The sequence below is a fragment of the Lepisosteus oculatus genome, chromosome 13 (assembly GCF_040954835.1).
Source record: "Lepisosteus oculatus isolate fLepOcu1 chromosome 13, fLepOcu1.hap2, whole genome shotgun sequence".
In the NCBI taxonomy this organism is placed as follows: Eukaryota; Metazoa; Chordata; class Actinopteri; order Semionotiformes; family Lepisosteidae; genus Lepisosteus; species Lepisosteus oculatus.
The window spans coordinates 9,399,194-9,417,817 of record NC_090708.1 but is presented as its reverse complement, the minus strand read 5'-3'; the positions used below and the strand labels follow the sequence as shown (position 1 = coordinate 9,417,817).

Genomic DNA, 18,624 nt, shown 5'->3' with positions numbered 1-18,624 from the left:
CTGTGAGTGGTCATGTCTGCATGTTCAAATTCTGTGTGCAGTTCAGGAGATGTTGTTGTGGGCAATAAGAAAAAGTACCAAATTAAAAACTGGGTCGTTTTAAAATGAAAGTTACACAAAAGTCCACCATCTAACCGGACGTCATAAATATTGTCCAGTTTCAATTTCAATGTCCTGGGCAGGGTCATTTTGGATGTTCTTCTCCGGTCTCATTTCTGGGTGAGCGTGGCTGAAGAACGGTGTCAGTGAGGGACCGCTGCAGCCATGCTCACAGTTGTAGTGCCTTATTCCTGTGAGGAATTGAACTGCTGCTGGTGCAGCTTATTTGTGTAAAAATGACAAGCATGCAGTCAGACTGGATGACTTATAATACAACGTTTAGGCCTTGGAACCTTTTTCAGGTGAAGAAGGCTCCACGGCCGAGAAGTTGTGTTTTCTTTCTTCTTTTTTTCAGCACGGAATAAACCTATTACTTGTTCCTTTGCAGCCTACGCATGTTGACGCAGCTCCCCACCTGACTTATAATACTCTACAAATGTTTCAAATGCTGAAAATTAAAGCAAATTAAACACAGCTTAGTTTTCAAAATAAAGTAGTGATACCTTTATGAACATAATAAAATGCAATAATGGGTTACAGAAAAGTGTGGGTACCTGTTACGCAATTTACAATGTAAATTAAATTGTGTGCCTTATTTAATTTTATTATATTGATACAGCCCATACTTCTCATTATCTGCTGTTTTGTAGAAATATTCTTTATACCTTTTTGGATGTTTCCCTCTTTCAATATGAATGTACATTTCAGCATTCAAACTGAACTGTGTAGTGTAAATGTGAACATTTTATTTTAGATAGATAGATAATACTTTATTAATCCCGTAGGGAAATTTTAGTTCCATATAAAACTTCATCTAAAACCTTGAAAGAAATGATCATGCAATTTTGCCTTGTCTTCTGCAGACAGTGCCTCATTCATCCAACATGATGGCGCTGTTGCTCTTTCGTGCACTTAGTTATTGTTTGCTATCACTTGATGTCTTAAAGCTATGAAAACCTTTCTCTGAAATATTGTAGTTCACAAAAATCTGTTCAAAATGGTCTGGAGCCATAACATCTTTTAAGTTGTGAACAGATGCAACTTTGCATGACTCACCGGCCCCGATAGATAGTTGCAGTTATTCGTCCATTCCTCTTTAAACTCGCTGTGCATTTTTGTTTTTTTTGTAATGAACTACCAAAGCACATCTTGCTTTGTGGGATGGTGTTTCAGTCACAGATTAGATTTTTCATAGCAGAGGAGGTGTCAGAATGTGGTAGGAGAAAGGCTCTGATCTACTAGTTTCTTTCACTTTCACTTATCTCATCGCTCACTGCAAACACTCGATCAGAAAATCTGTGGCATGCGAGCAGATATTGATATTGCTACCAAAAAGTTTTGACAGCCACCTTCAATACGGTGTGGAAGACAAATGTGAAGTATTTGTGCATATCTGTATAAAGACATGCTCTACTGTATGTCTTTTTAAATGAGTTTAAATTGTTATTGTTGTCTTTCAGACTTTTGATCAGTGGAAGGATATGGTGCCTGATCTTAGTGAATATAAATGGATAATACCAGATTTCATTTGGGAACTTGATGAGCATATCGATTTTGGTAGGTATATTGTTTAATATTTTTAGGTTTGTATTCCTTCTTGTTTTGCCATAAGGTTTAGGAACATAAACCTATGGCAACATAAAGCTATACTTTAGAATTAATAAAAATCATGTAATTATTGTTGCCAGACATTCTCTTTCATACTACTGCTTATTCCATTCCTACACATAACAGGAGCATTACCACCATGTAGCCTGATCTGGTCATATCTATAAAGCTAACCAAGGCTGGGCCTAGGAAATACTGGGATAGGAAACCTCTAAGGAAATCCAGGTTGCTGCAGTTTGTGGTGTTAGTGGACTTCCTTCTGGTGCACAATTTTCAAACCAAAGCCACAGTTTGGTTGCAGGGTATACTGTGCCGTTAGAGATGCTGAGGTTTTAAATCAGTGTGCCGACAGCTCATGCTTAAAAAATCCCTTGGCGGTGTTATATGAGTAAATGTGTTAGCTCTGGTATCTTGGCTAAATTTTACTCTAATACTTTAAGTTAAAAATATGGTATCACAAAAATATATATATATATATTTGAAATATATTAAAAGCTCTTTTAAATTCTCTAATATTTACCAGGAGAGCAGAATTCAGAATCAGAATGAAAGAATGAAATTAAATAGGTGTGCTAGTGTTCCTTTAAAAGAATTTGTAAAAGAACACAGTTACATTTATTTATATATATATACCTGAATAAAAACAACTTGAAGCTATTTTCAATGCTCTATGCTACTTTGCCATTCTTCGAAATTCCTAATGGCATCATAAACACATCTACTCTCAGCATCATACAATGGAAACTTAAGATAAATCCTGTAAAAATAAGTTTTCTTTTGTCAATTTACTTCTTTACATAATATTTTTAATTATAGAAAAAATCATCAGTGCCCTACCTGATGCAGAGGAACTCGCCAAACTGCTACCTGATTTTGAGAAGATTGGGGAGAACTTCAGTTTTCTGAAAGGTCTAGTTTCCAAAGGTTGGTGTCTCTAGCTTAATGTTTCTTGGTATGGTTCAGATTGTATAAGACAATGTCCATGCTTTGCTTTCAAATGTTTAAACTGGTGTAGGATATGCCAGCCGGTTGTAAGAGATAGGTGGTGTATTCATTTAATTACTTCATTGCTTGATTAACAAAGGTACAAGTATTACAAACTTTCAATATAATGCTCTGCAGTTATTTAGTTTGAAGCTCTAAAAATATGATTTGGTTACTTTTGTACAATAATGCATGTTTGCTATCTTATCACTAGGTAATGTTATTGAAATAAACAGACACCAAATAAATATCGGCTTCATAAGTCTTTTCTTAAGATTCCCAGTTCCTTGAGCAGCGACAGATGTAACTGCTCTGCAATTGTGAAATAAAGTTCATCCACTAAAAAACATTCCTCTAAATTGAAGTAGGTTTTCGTTATGGGTTATTCTTTCACAATCCCTTCATACTGTAAATGTTTAGTTTTAATCTTGAAAAGGGTTTACGTTGTTAGCAGAGATTTGTTTATTTTCTTTAAATGCGCAGGAATTAGTGTAAGATAGAAAGATGCACAAGGTAAAATGGGGTTCATTTGAAACCCACCAAAAATTTAGATTTTAAATACTCTAGGCTAGAGCAGTAGTTTTGTTTAAAGCTGACTTCAAGCTTTAAGCAAGGTTTTACCAGTTTGCAGAATTTTACCCCATTGACATAGTAGGTATTTCAAATATGAAAAAATCCCATGATGGTAATGTAACGTTTATTAGGACTGAATAGGTCTACTGTATTCCATACACATCTGAACACACTTCTGATGACATACTGGAAGGCTTTTATCTAGTTAAAATAGTGTAAATGTTGTTATAAAGATTTGGCAACTGGGGGACTTGAATGGAGTCTATATTATTTTTTGCTTGTATCTTTTGATTTTTTTCCTCCTTTTTGCTAATTTTTCACAGGTATGAGTGTGGTTAGTGAAGTCAAAGGAGCTTCTGATCTGCATCTGTTGTTAGGTGTGTAAACTCCACTGTCTGCTCCCATTCCCTGATTCAGTCTGGAAGGTCACGTGGTCTGACTGACGTTTTGCTCGTTCTTGTATTTCACGAGCTTAGACTTGCAAATACTACTGTTGTTTTCCCACACGTGGCTGTGGAATCAGAGTAGTGGTTTGGTGGACATCTCAAAACATGTACGTCATCAGTAGCCTGTCATTTTCTTTTCGCTTGGTCAGTTGCTTGTTGATCTTCAAATTTAGCTTCTCAGCAGTAGAAAGTTGACCAAGAAATGTTTCTCATTTACTGCAGTCCTGAACAGTTGTGTCTTTGTTGCCTTTTTAGTTCTGAAGTTAATTTACACGCCTGCAATTGCTTGTCAGTTTGTAAAGTATAAAATGTTATTGTCCTAGAGATATGTATCATAACTACTTTGAGAATACAGTCCTGTGTGCCAGTTTTGGCTATATGTTCTTAACCCACTAATGAGTAATGTAAGCCAATAAATATATCCATTTGTATTAAATTGGATGGAAAAACAGTTTATTTAAATTAATTTTCTCTTAAAGTGGATTTATAATTTCAGGATTTAAACAGCAACATGACCCTAAGCAGGTTTATAGCTGTAAATGTAAAACATATACAGTTTATCTTCATGAACAAGATTTTGAGTCTGAGTCTGGTTATGTCAGTGGCCAGTAAGGACCTTTGCAAGATGAAAAGTAATTGAAAAACATTATATGTTTCAATTTGAAGCTGAGAATGCTGCACTCTTCTAATCGGAGTATACATGAAACAGACCAGTTATACTTTTGCTTTGAAGTGCACTTAACAACAGATAAAAGTATTGTTTACAGATATTTTTACAAGAATCGTTTTGCTGTGTTCATTTTTGTTTCACCTTTGTGCAGTGTTGCCAAGGTGACACAAAGCCTCTATTTTCAACTGAGATGCTGTTTGCCTCCTTTGACTTCCTTTCTTTCTTTTAATACCTTTGCTCTGTACCTTTTCTGATCTAATGAGAGGACTGGGCTCTTCACTTTCACTGTGTAATATAACAATACTGCTCAAAAGTTTGGAAAAACTTACCAAATTTGGAAAAGTCCCACCAAAACTGCTTTAGTTGGTGTCTCAATATGAATCAGTAGCAGGAGTATATGCAGTTACAGTATGTATCTCTTTAACAAAGATGACCCTTAATTGGCTTGCAATAATAAAGTCAGTGGATTTATGAGTTTTTTGATATGTCAAAGGCTATCTGTGCAGAGTATGAAACGTGTGGAAAGCGTTTTTTTCCCCTAAATAATAAGAAGCAAAAAATCTTAAGAATGACTTCTAGCAAATATCTTTTAAATATTGGTATTTATAGTGAATTAAGGATATAATTTCTGATAGTGAGGTCTGTTATGTAAGCCTATAATTTTCCTATTCTTTTGAGGATTACTCAGCCACTGCCTCTTCTAAGTAACATGAATGACATTTTGTTTTGCTTGAAATTAGCAAGCAAGGTGAAGGCACTCAGAGTGCATATTATGTAAGTTTGCCCTTTGGTATCAGTGAATCCTAAATGACCTCCACTGACATCTTGTATGTATGACTTACAGAATTATGACATAGTACCGTACTATATCTGTACTATATCGTAGTGCAGAAATCTCAACAAAGAACACCATTAATATTTCCCTGTAGGGGAAAACATAATACATTATAAAATGTAAAAACATACCTGCCAAAACTATGGTTCCTGGTTGAATTAGATAAGCCTGGAGAAAGAAATGTATTATGTGCTGTAGATTAAATGTACAATTTCTTGCAGTGACATCTTACAGCTGACATATTTTAGATTGAATTATGTAGTAGTGAATATGCCTTGAATCTGTACCCAGAAAGATTATCAGTATTAGGAATAGACTATTTTTCTACCTCGCTAATAACCACAAAGACAAAAATGTTTCTTCCAATTAATTAAAAACATCAACAAAAACAATATTCTGTCTTGAATTTTCCAAACTTTTAAGTATGATTGGGTTGTGGCTGCTTTATAATGTGTACTAATACGTATGGATTATTGTATATGGAAATTGGATATTGATACATATGGATGCCACATATGCTTTTAATATATTTTGCAGTGTAATAGCACTAATTTTTATTACTGATTCTACAATTAATCTAGAAAAATACATATACATACAGGAAAAATTAGAAAGAATTTTTCAATAAATTGTGTATTTTACTTTGTAAAGTGATGTAACTATGTGCAATACTTTAAATATACTGTACGTGTTTAAAAGAAAACATGCTGCTGTCCTTAACTGCATTTATTATCTTTTTGTTTATGATTCACATAGAATCATCAGGGGAATCTACATTCAGAACCACAGGAAACCAAGGATTTGACAGCAATGATAAGCAGTATAAGAAGGCAAGTTCATAAGAAATTAAATTTATAATGAGAGGCATTAAAAACACAACAAATAATTGTTGGCGTCAGCAGCATTTGTTGTGTCTTTATTGTCTTTCACCATACAGGATACTATATGTTTACAAAGAACAACATATACATACATACATACATACAGTACTGTATATAGTCCTCGTTCTTACGAGATACCTGATGAGTCTTTCCATTGGTATATGTCAGTTTATATGTCAAGGAACTGAGGTTTTAAAATTGAAATTATCCTTTAAAAGATTGGTACTGAAGCTTTTTTTCATATTTCTTGTGCAAATGGTACATACTTTTACAGAGGTGCTATAGGTTGGTGTAGAGTAGTTTGTCTTCATATCATATTATGTGTTTCATATCCATGATGATTCATTACATTTTCTGATGTTTCTGTGGTCACCCCTTTTCCAACAGACAAAGCCTAGAAAGAAAACATGCCGTTCGGCCCAAATTAGAAGTCATTTGAATCCTATTTCATGCTCAATCTAAAACTTCTGAAAGCAGAGGAATTGGACTGCTCTGAAATGTCTTGGGCAGTGTTTTTTTTAACCTCTATCTTAAGCTCAGCAATTCATCTTCCCATAGTAGAAAGCTGTAGCAATTACCCTGTTAGATAATTTATTATTTTCACAGTAAGTGCAGTGCACATGAAATATTTATTTGGTCCAGGGTAATTACAAATTTACTTTGCTTGGTTTTTGTTTAAAAATATGTTTCATAAATCGTCCCTTTAAAGAGAGGCTTAAAAGGACTTTTTTTCATAGAATTAGTTTTTTTCTATTTTTTCTGTAGCCCCCAAGCTCCTCAGGGTCAGTGTGAGGTTTCATTAAAAGCTTGGTTGATGATTCCTACTTCGTATATTGAGATTCACAGTTCTGAATTGAAAACGTAATTTAGTTTTGCATACCCTTTTATAGACCTCTACTTTTCCTTCTCTTCACTGGTTTTTGTTTTGTTCCAGCCTTGACGTGTTTCCCCCCTCACATTTTTTTTTATTTTATTTTGATTTTACTGTCTTCTTCCTCACCCCTTCCCTCCCTTCTCTCCTTTTGTAAACTCACGGCAGGGTCTGCTTGGGGAGCTCATTCTCATACAGCAGCAAATCCAGGAGCACGAGGAGGAGGCCCGCAGAGCCACAGGCTATAACACGAGCTCCTCGCAGCAGAAGCGAAAGGTGAAGGTTCCATACATTAAAAAAAACAGCTCAGAAAACAATCGATTAATTCACACTAACAGAAATTTTCTGGGCCACTCCTTGTGCTATGCGAGAAGCAGCAGAGCATTTTAGCCCTGGAAAATACATTTGACATGAAGGTGCCACTTCCTAAACAGCAAATTTAACAGTTTTTTGTCATGGATGCCCTCCACTTTTCACAGTGTGTGAAGTCTCTGTGAAGCAAGTGGGCATGAGGACCAGTATCCTTTGTTAGCGCCGATTGTTCTGAATGCAGCATTGAGTTCTAATAGAATATTCTGCTGGGCTGTCTTGAAGTTACATCATAGTAATGCTCATCCCTGTCATCGCCTTTTCACTCTGTTCACTACGAAAAGCTGACTTCCTAAATTGGACAGTGGTACTGCAGAGTCATTGATTAGCCTGATCAATTCTAGCTTGATTATTGATTGAATATTAGTCCATCCATATGAGTCCTAGTACATGAGCTTTGCCGTATGTATCTGGAGGTCTGTTGTGAAAACGGAGATTGTACAATACAGGTGGTGGACTAAATATATATTTAACATTGAAATTAATACTTTTATTTGTTCCTTCAATGGGTATCTCAAGTTTGTTATATTGTTTTTGAAGAATTCAGTGATATTAAATGGAATGAAAAAAGGTAATTATCTTAGATTGTTGAAAATTCTGAAAGTCATACTGCCAGCTTTTATTTTTTTCAGTAAATTATTGCAGTTTTCTGTATCAATACACAGCAACTTAACATTTCCCTCTAGGCAATAATTTCTTGAAGTTTTTATCTCTATGATGTACTGTACTAATAATAAAATTATTGTATTATTAAAAGAGGTTTTGCACATTATAAGGCTCCCTTTCCCCAAAATACTGTTAGTGTGAATGAGTCAATAGGTGGAACCAAAATCTTGGTGATGGTTTGCTTGAGGTGTAAGTTTGAAATAATCAAGTAGCATGACTTTCCATCAATTGACTGACATGCTTGGAAATCAGCTTAATAATTCCTTTACTATTGTATTCTAAATAGAAAATTAAAACTAACAATGCTTTCATACCAGTTAACTGATATATGGATATTTGAATTTCATTAAGAGGAATTCCTTCTCTCTACATTGAAAAACATCTTTCAAGCCTACTTAAAACTATTGGGATGTCTGGTTTTGATTTCAGAATTGCAAAGAACTACCTACCAAAACATTTCAATAATGACACTCCTTTAATTCTGGACCACGCTTAAGTTTAAAACCAAAAATATAAAATGATGACCATATAGAGGAAAATTTGAGATGTGGCTGAATGAACTACTCTTTCCTTTCACTTTGTAAAAATATTGTGAGTTTTCAATATGTTTTTTAGAAATCTTTTTTCAAATTAAATGTTGAGAAGGGCGTTGTGTACAGTAGTATCTCCAGATGTCCATATACAGTACAGTATTTGCTTTTCCCATGTTGTTGGCCATTCTCATTTGTTTGTCAAGTCATTATTTCCTCTTTACACTAGGCCCTGTGTCTCTCTTGACGTCTGCGACCTTTATCCAACCAATACTGGTTTGGAGTGCAAATAAAGATTTTCTACAATCTTTGTCCTTTTGTTTGTAATATGATAATGCCTCTCTCTTTTACAGGTATCTCTGTTTCTGGAAAGAAAGCATTATGTCATTGCCACTCACTGCAAGTGATTTGCTCTTACTTGTAAATTTCCTGAGACTGCTTAATATGCTTCTTGCATGTAATAAAAACATTTTTTTCCAAAGTGGTTTATAGGTCAAAGGGTAGGTAACAAAAACAGGGTTGGCAGCTGTGGGGATTTCTTTTAAAGTCATTTATCTGAGAGGAAACATTTTTGTCTGTTATATTTTAGGTATCTGACAAAGAGAAAGCAGATCAACTACAAGAGGAGCTTCTCAGAACTCAGGTATAGACTAATAAAAAAACAACTGAAGTCTTAGTAGTACATGAGAGAGTGGAATATAATTTAAGCATAACACTGCATATGGAATATAATTTCCTAAGGCACCCCAAGAGTGATACTGTGGGAGTATGAAACAAGCTACCTAGCCATATTATTCAACCTTTCCCTGGCTTCCTTCAAGAAACAGCTGGATGAGATCCTTGGATCAATTTGCCAGTACTTGCCAAATGAGCTTAAATGGGCCAATTGGCCTTCTCTTGTTTGTAGCTTTTCTTATACATTTATTGAAGGTTACTATACAGACACCACAGTAGGAATGTACCTCATCCTTGTACTGTGTTGCTTACATAACTGAGTTCCTTTTAAGGAGCCTCACTGTGGTTTTAATTCTTTGTAGGCATTAGAACTGATTAATTTGTGAAGCAGAATAAAACTAAAATATTGGCTTCTTCCAACTCCGAATATGACAATGAGGCAGTTCCTGCTGTTGAAAGTCTATTTCCATGGTGGTTTTCAGATGAAGTACCAGAGGATGCTCGAGCGCCTGGAGAAGGAAAACAAGGAGCTGAGAAAAGTGGTGCTACAGAAAGACGACAAGGGCATTCACCAGAGGAAGGTCAAGGTAACGCTGTTCATGGGCGGGTGGCTATTACCAAAGCTTTAAAATAGCAGGTGACAGAAACAGCATTAACCCAGAAAGAAGGCAACAGAATTTTGTCTGGCTAGTACCGTTTCAGAGTTTTTCTTTTCTTAAAAGAGAAAGTGTTTTTCTTTTCTTTAATGGACATCCCCTCACATTTATTTTTCTTGGTCTTGCACAGTGCTTCCTGCAAGAGTATGATCCATTAATGAGGTGCAGGAAATTTGAAGTACCCTTCCCGAAAGCAAAAGATAACATCCATGACCAAAGATATTCCCTGTGCCAAAAGTCCACAGTTACAGGTTTAAATTCTGCACCAGTAATTTCTGTATCCAGAAATCTGTTTCTCTGCTTGTTGTAGAAATCCTTGATTGACATGTACTCTGAGGTCTTGGACGTCCTTTCAGACTACGACTCCAACTATAACACCCAGGATCACCTGCCAAGGGTAAGGCTTGCCATGGCGAGGTGCGAAGACGTGAGTGAGTGCTCTTCTTCGCAGATCATGGGGGAGCTGTGAGAACAGCAGGCGCTGGTGTTCGCAAGATCAAGTGACTCATCACGCCAGGCTCTTCTGTCAGGGCCTGGAAGAGTACCAGCATAAGCCTTTACGAAAAGCCACTTTGCAGCTTTTTTTATGTCTGGGGCCTATATCGAGAACACCCAAGCACTTAAATCACCATTCCTTCTGATGAGAATTTAAGCTTGGAAATGCTTTGTGTGTAGGGTCCTAGTTTTTGAATGAGTTTTCCAACGACGGGGCTGGCATTTTCTGTTTTTCTGGCTGCTTCGACACGTAAAATAAGAGCCACAGTAGTTCCGGTGATGTCTGAGCTCTTTATGTTTTGCATGCCGAAGGTTGTGGTAGTTGGCGATCAGAGTGCTGGGAAGACCAGTGTCCTAGAGATGATTGCCCAGGCCAGGATTTTCCCCCGAGGGTCTGGGGAGATGATGACTCGAGCCCCTGTCAAGGTAGGCAAAATGTTCTGTGCCCCAGCTAAAAGGGTGGATGTTGCCTATTACTGGGGTAGTTTTTCAATGCCTGTGACTGTCCACTCTGTTATATTTCGACCATGTCTGATGGAGACTTGTAAAGACATTCTTAGGTACTAACGTCGGATACCGGGCAATAGGTTTTTAATGTACCTTAATAGAAAAACATACTCTGATTTATTCATTGTATACTTTGCTTCTTTTTTCTTACATTTAAGGGAATTAACATGTCAAAAAAATTTTAGTCTCACTTTTTTAGGAGCGGCTTTGCCATTTTTCTTACCTTTCCCATTTTTCTTACCTGTATCGTGGTTGACTGTTTTCCCAGGTGACGCTGAGTGAGGGCCCTCACCACGTTGCCATGTTTAAAGACAGCACCCGCGAGTTTGACCTCAGCAAAGAAGAGGATGTAAGTTAAAGAAGAAACCTACAGTATGTGATACATTGTACTTGCACTGTACTGGAATCAGAGAGCATCAAAGGAGACCTTTCAGAAATGTAAATGTATAAAGAAAATGACAAAGTTTTTGTTTCAGAATATAAAGAGCTGTGAGAGTGGCTTCAGTTTACCTTATTAGATGTAATTCAGTTAAGAACATCTTTCTTCCAGTGGCCTCAAAGTTTTAAGTTTGATTTATGCCCTTCCTTTTAAAAGGTACGTTTTACTTCCTGTTTCTTCCACCCTCAGCTTGCGGCCTTAAGACATGAAATTGAAATCAGAATGCGGAAGAGTGTCAAAGAAGGACAAACAGTCAGTCCAGAGGTAAGACCAGGGAGTGCATGAGATTTCTACATTTACTCTAGAGGACCAGATAAAGTACCCTGGCTCATTCACTTTTAAAATCTTCTCTTTTATAATATATAATACTGGAAACCAATGAATGGGCAATAGATGGAATTAAATGGACTGTAAAACCATGCATGCTTTCTCAAAGATTAAAAACAGTTTCTACTAATAAAAATTATTAGTAAATTATTATTTTATATATTTGTGATTATGATTTTTAGTCTGGATATCTGAAACGATTACTTGAGATTTTACTAAAATGCACTTTTCTATAAGTTATTGCTGCACTTTCTTCTAAGCTCATTAAAGAAACAGAGAAATTGACATTTATCATAAATATTTATAGTCAAATTTGAAAACACCTGCTTTGCATTGTTCTATTGTCAACTATCTAAAGTATATGGAAAAACACATATTGTACTGTATATCTTAGTTCCTTTATAAAATGTAAGAAATAAAAGAGAATGTCTTACCATTTCTATTTTGTAGACCATATCTTTGAGTGTGAAGGGGCCTGGCATACAGAGAATGGTACTGGTGGACCTGCCTGGTGTCATTAGTGTAAGTGCTTTTTTGTAACATTGGGTCCAGTCTGCCTCATTAAGCATTTCAATCCCTTAATGCATTTGTGTACTGCATTTCTTAAATGCACTCCATTTCTTAAATTTATTAAATTTAAGCATTGGTTTAAATTCAGCTGTTTAAAAGGAAATTATTTTTGTTGTGGTTACATGAATATGATTACATTTTGTTTCCAAGAACTAATTCTCTAAACGATAAGTATGAAAATAGTAAATTAACTTATTTAGCTTTTAAAGCAAAGAAACTGAAGAGAAGTGAAAGATATTGCAACAGGTTAGTTAACTTTGCCCCTGTTTTAAACCTGAGAACTTCTTATTTTATTTTAGACCGTGACCTCTGGCATGGCAGCTGACACAAAAGAAACCATTTTTAGCATAAGCAAGGCTTACATGCAGAATCCAAATGCCATCATTCTCTGTATTCAAGGTAAGATGTACTTGTGTTTCGCTTAAATTGCACTACCCATGTGTAAAACATACACTGAAAAAGATTACTTTGAAATTTAGCACCTTTTTCAAAACAAATGTGAGCAGGGTGAGATTTTCTTTGCCAGGAACATTATCTAGTACAATATTATCTAATTAATATACATTTATTTTTAAAAAATGAAATAATACATAGGTAGGCTTTCATATTTCTTCAGATGGGTTTAGAAGAAGCACTGTACTTTTGGTTTTGGGTGTAGGTGTTATTAATTGACTTATCTGACACATTAATCATAAATGACTTGCATTTGTACCCATTTACAGTATACCACTGAGCATTATACTGAAGTAATCAGTAGATGTCTTGTTTGTCTTGGGGAGACCCAATAAATAATGGAACAAACAACTTTCATGATACTAGTGTACAATGTTCTACTCCTCATTGCTGCCAAGAAGTTCCTTTGTTTCCAGTAAGAACACGGAAAAAGTACTTTTTTGACATATGAACATGGGATTATTCTTGCAAGTGTTCTTGTTACTCTGACCTTTAAGATGGTTCTGTGGATGCGGAGCGCAGCATTGTGACGGACCTGGTCAGTCAAATGGACCCTCAGGGGAAGAGAACTATATTTGTGCTGACTAAAGTGGACCTGGCGGAGAAAAACCTGGCCAGTCCCAGCAGGGTGAGACACTAAGGTTCTTTCAGGTAGTTTTAGGTGGCCATGCAAATCTGAGTCGTGTGGTTAAATTCAGTATTTGTTCCGAACCCTGTCTTACCTGTAGAGGGTACTGTTTCATTAAATATCTACAATTGTATAGTGTTGGTCAAATGCCTGCAGTTACTGTGCCTGTACTTATACCTTTTTAGGTATTTTGCAAGGATTGTATCAGAATAAATTATAAAAGATTCTGTGGGAAAAAAAACATTTTCAACTAATATTACTGTGTTTTTCCTTTATTTTCTACACCATCATTTATATCTTAAGTAGGAGGAACCTATAGATGCATGTATATAATGTAGAAACCAACAGCTGTATTCGTGAATCATCTAACACCACATAAAGGTTGTCCCTGTTTGTGTTTTCTAATTAAAAAGCACAATCGTGTTGTAAACTGTCAAGAAAATTTTGGCATTTAGTTTATTATGAAAAAAAAACGTGAATTTAGCTTAGTGAAGGAAAGTGAAGGCCTTAACAAGAGTGAGGTCTAAAATGAGGTTATATCTCCGACTGTAGGAAGCAGAGGGTAATGTAGATTGACTGATTGCCAAGAACCAGAATCATTTGCTTTGAAATTTTCGTGCATTACTTTTGTAGATGTGTGTGCAATGATGAATCAATCTCAGGATGATGAATCGAATCGTTTTCAGGGAAGGGATAAAAAGTTGCTATGTGGGTGTGATGCATCTCTTTAAATGGAAGATCAGTTAATTGACGTAATTAAATACAATATTATGAAAATTCATTTTCAGATTCAACAAATCGTTGAAGGAAAACTATTTCCTATGAAAGCTTTGGGCTATTTTGCTGTTGTGACTGGAAAAGGTAGGCCTTCACTCTTCTAATTCTGCTCTCCTTACTGTCCCCCAAGCCCGTCTACATTGTATGGGTGACAGGGCCTTTTCCTGTTATGCCCCCAAGCTCCAGAACTCTCTGCCCAAGGATATCAGAGAGTCACCTTCTCTAAACTTCTTCAAATCCAGACTCAAAACCTTCTTCTTTAGAGTAGCCTTTACTTAACTGGTTCCGTTCTTTACCCCTCTGCTTTTCCCAGTACCACCATCCATGGTCTCCTCAGTATATTGAAATTGTGTTTTTATTTATTATTGTTCTCATTTATTATTATTGTAAAGCGCTTTGAGAAGCCACCTTTAAAGGTGCTATATAAAACGATCACACCTGAAGAAGGCTCCACGGCCGAAACGTTGTGTTCTCTTTCTTCTTGTTTTCAGCATGGAATAAACCTATGACTTGTTCCTTTGCAGCCTGAACCTATATAAAATAAAGTTTATTATTATTATTATTATTATTATTATTATTATTATTATAATAACTGCCACAGCCCTTAAGATTATAACCTTGATGTGTCCATGATATATTGTTTTCTGGTTGCAAAATCGCAAGGGTACTTAATTGTTACCTCTTTTGAACAGGTAGTAGCAGTGAAAGTATTGACTCCATTAAAGATTATGAAGAAGACTTTTTCCAGAATTCCAGATTATTGAAGTAGGTTTTATATATTTAAATATTATTTCCAATTCATACCAGACTAGTACCTGCAGTACCTGTAGCAGTGTCTAAATGTTGTTTTTTCCTAAAAGGACAGGCATGCTGAAAGCTCATCAAGTGACTACAAAGAACTTGAGCCTGGCTGTGTCTGACTGCTTTTGGAAGATGGTCCGTGAGTCAGTCGAGCAACAGGCAGATGCATTTAAAGGTACTGAGAAGTAATCTCACTAGCGTCAGGATACAGGGAACAAGGCACAGGAAAGTTTATGAAAGGCAAAGCTGGCAAGCTGGCTGTTAAATCAAGGTCATAAGTCAATCTTTCTTGTAAGTCATACTATCATGTCACGAAGTGAAGGCTTATTGATCACATCTCGGGGAAAAAAAAAAGTTTTTATTTGCAGCTTCAGAAAGTAGTTGTTTCCCCCCATTTTTCTTCACTTCAGAGAACTGGCCATCTTTAGTGGTGAAGATGTGTCATGGCTGATTAGAAATAAGGAATACAGCTGGCCTGCAGCTTGAAAGTGGAACTTTTGTGTTTTCTGCTCCTGGTTTCCTGTTTCTCTTTAACAATTAAAGGGCTGCTAAACTATAGACAGCAGACAGGGGGTAGATTTATGATTCGCCACTGCTGCCTCCGTTTTCCATTGTGTTCCCTATTGATTGTTTTGCACATCAAAAGTTGAATGAAAACCTGCAGGGGACACAAATAACGAAGCAATTAATATAATATCCATTGTGGATGAAAAATGAGAGAACCGTAGCGCAAGACTGGTAATGGATCCCACTGTGTCGAGCCGTGTGGGAGAAATCAACAGTTTATACTTATTAGCGGAGCTCGCTGGCAAAGGCAGAGCGCTGTTTGAGGGAGCTTTTCAGCTTGTATTGATTAAGGCTTTGGCATGCTGCCATAGCTTCTCACCTCACGTCTTCTCGTATAAAGCTGTGTGAAACCTCGGTGCTACAGTAATTCTCATGAGAAAGAGTCTCAGCAGGGTCAGTCACAGGACTGGGTCACACTTTCACAGGCGGCATGAAATAAAGTAAGTCACCAGCACCCCTGAAGAGGCTGCAATTGCATACATGGTTCTAATAGAGTGTGAGATCTCCAGTAGAAGTAAGGGGGATATTGTTTTGACATTTAGCAAGGAGGCTGTCCTGTAATAAAGAGTGAAAGTGATTGTCCTTCATTTCCTGTCAGAGAAATAGTGTTCCTAGAATTTGTCTTCAGTTTGTACATTCTTTTCTGTGATGCGAACGAGGCTTTTATGTCTTGCGTTCGGGGGCAGACAACAATCACACAATGGTAATAATAGCATATTGTCCTTAGCAGGTGTCCATGGTGCTGCATTATAGTTTTAGCTAATCTGAAGCATGGTATGTGAAGCCTTAGTCCATTTCTTTTGAAAGCCCGCTGCTGAATCTTCAGACGCTTTACAGCACTTTATTTCAGAATAAATTGAAGAAATCTCACTGAAATCTGTACAGAAATTCCTCTAATATGCAAAGCTTTTTATAATCCCAGTACATTTTAACTACAGTACTAGCCTCTGTGAAAACCTAAGTATATGAAGGTAATATTTGACATTGGAATGCTTTTATGTTTTGTTTTATTGAAATATCTAGTCACAGATATGAAATTTGAATTGTTAAAAAGTGCAGTGCTTCCTTTGGGAGATTATTTTCACCTTTTCAGTTTGGTAATGAGGAAGACACAAAGTCTGCTCTTTATAGTGCCGGAGCATCTGATGTCATTGAGTCTTATCTATTTATGATTTTGCCGGGAGACGAAGTATTGATCCATGCGCTCACAATGTGTTTTTTCTTAGCATCACGCTTCAACCTGGAGACAGAGTGGAAGAACAATTACCCTCGACTGCGGGAACTTGACAGGGTAAACCCCAGAATGTCTAACAGAGTCGGTGTTCACAGTTAGTAAGACATGGGTGATTTTAGTAACCGAAGTTCATGAATTATTAAATGTCTGTATCCGAGTGTCTCATAAACACAAAAGAATCTCTTGAATTTGCCAGCTCTTGCCTTTGAGAGACGTGATGGGTGTTACTCATTTATGTCGGTCAGTGTCGGAGCCTGGCAATGAGAATTGGGTTATAATATGGAAGGCCTAATTGGTTCTTTCAAAAGAGAAGAGAATATAGATCAAGATTTGATGATGTCATAAAAGGTCTACGATTTGTTTTATGTATTTCATACCGTGTGAGACTATGAAAAGTACATGTATTTCAGTTTTTTTTATAGGTGTTTTTGTAATCTATACTAAACACGTTTTGTCTCAAGGAGTTGAAAAGGCTACTATAAGCTCTTGCAGCTGTGTAAGTCATGTTGTATTGTAGACCTGTTCACTTTTCTATTTTTTTCACCCTAGAATGAACTCTTTGAAAAGGCCAAAAATGAAATCTTGGATGAAGTGATCAGCCTGAGTCAAGTTACACCAAAACATTGGCAAGTAATTTCGTTTTCTGAATAGTGTGTTAAAATGTTGGCACAAAATCTACTTTAAGAGAAAATAAAAACTTGTTTACAATGAACAACAAATATTTAAAAATTGCTAGGATTGGCTGTTAATCCAGTTTGTGATCTTCAGCATGTTCTCTTCTTACAAGCGTGTTGTTTTGATTGATTGTGTAACGCAAACAGTGTAGTCCAAGTGTGTTTTTTACTTGATCAGCCAGTTTTATATGCATCATTTCAGAGTACTTTAACTGAGATAAATTTTTTATGTATGATGTTGAATATGTATTTATTTTAGAATGTGAAGTAAAATAAGTAGAACAGTTGAGTTTAGTATTTGAAAGAATTGTATAATAAAAAAATAATTATCATAACCAAACAAAGCTGCCTGGTGGTTAAGTGAGCTTGCATGAGATTTATCAATGTAACCTGATCAATAAGATGATAAATTGCTTGTTGTGAGCTATTGTGTGCCAGCTCTGAGTGCTGTTTTTAGTTGGCTGTATTGGAGATGTGTATATTGATAAGAAGGAGCAGAACAAGGCCCTTTGAAACAATGAAATATGAGCATCATCCCATGATAAATGAGCAACCCTGTTGTATTTTTAACTCTAGGGAAGCGATTCTTCAGAAGAAGTTGTGGGAAAGGGTGTCCACTCACGTCATTGAGAACATCTACCTACCAGCTGCCCAGACCGTGAACTCTGGCACCTTCAACACCACTGTTGACATCAAACTCAAGCAGTGGACTGACAAGCAGCTGCCACATAAGGCATTGGAGGTAACTGCACTTTCATAGAAGACAGTCCCAGACTCTTAGAGATGGGTAGAAAATGGAGAATGAGACATAGTGATTAGTTAAAATAAGATGTGGCAATTTAAAAAACAAAGGTTGTGCTGTATACTATGTTAAGATTACGGTTTACAGTGGCATTCTTTCTCAACATTCGACGGGTGACTAAGCTTTGCACTCCCAGAATTACTCTTGGCTTGGTCAGATTTTGTGGCACTTGTTTTTTGTGGACAAGGGTCATTCTAGGTTAATTGCTGAGCAAAAGCTAAATATGATACCTCCCTGGAATTCAGATGCTGGAAAAGAGCCAATTGAAAGTAAATATTTTGAAAAACATTGCTCCTCCCAAACTACTGACTGGCTAGCTGACTTCTTTTTTTTTTCTTAGCAGTAGAAAGCGATAACCTCGTACCTTTCACATTTCTTCATGCAAGCATGGCCTTGTTTAAAAAACTGTTAGGATTGACACACATAAAAAGGATCCTAGTTTCCAAAGTATCAGTGTATGATAAACTAACCAAACTAAAACTAAATT

At 36.3% G+C, this 18,624-nt stretch overlaps 1 protein-coding gene across 4 annotated transcripts in view; it reads left to right on the top strand.

The window, feature by feature from the left end:
• The window catches only part of opa1 (OPA1 mitochondrial dynamin like GTPase), a 46,031-nt gene that overhangs the window by 3,240 nt on the left and 24,167 nt on the right, over positions 1–18,624 (top strand). Inside the window, exons 3-22 of one of the 4 annotated variants that reach the window (XM_006637644.3) lie at positions 1,560–1,656; positions 2,524–2,631; positions 3,588–3,641; positions 5,972–6,045; positions 7,136–7,243; positions 9,122–9,175; positions 9,690–9,794; positions 10,174–10,260; positions 10,671–10,784; positions 11,134–11,214; positions 11,494–11,568; positions 12,082–12,153; positions 12,501–12,600; positions 13,152–13,282; positions 14,071–14,143; positions 14,752–14,824; positions 14,920–15,035; positions 16,654–16,718; positions 17,211–17,287; positions 17,912–18,077. In XM_006637644.3, the coding sequence (XP_006637707.2) occupies positions 1,560–1,656; positions 2,524–2,631; positions 3,588–3,641; positions 5,972–6,045; positions 7,136–7,243; positions 9,122–9,175; positions 9,690–9,794; positions 10,174–10,260; positions 10,671–10,784; positions 11,134–11,214; positions 11,494–11,568; positions 12,082–12,153; positions 12,501–12,600; positions 13,152–13,282; positions 14,071–14,143; positions 14,752–14,824; positions 14,920–15,035; positions 16,654–16,718; positions 17,211–17,287; positions 17,912–18,077 (1,830 nt within the window). The remainder of the gene's footprint in view (positions 1–1,559; positions 1,657–2,523; positions 2,632–3,587; positions 3,642–5,971; positions 6,046–7,135; positions 7,244–9,121; positions 9,176–9,689; positions 9,795–10,173; positions 10,261–10,670; positions 10,785–11,133; positions 11,215–11,493; positions 11,569–12,081; positions 12,154–12,500; positions 12,601–13,151; positions 13,283–14,070; positions 14,144–14,751; positions 14,825–14,919; positions 15,036–16,653; positions 16,719–17,210; positions 17,288–17,911; positions 18,078–18,624) is intronic. The other 3 variants (XM_015361295.2, XM_015361296.2, XM_015361297.2) reach the window with 3 other exon arrangements.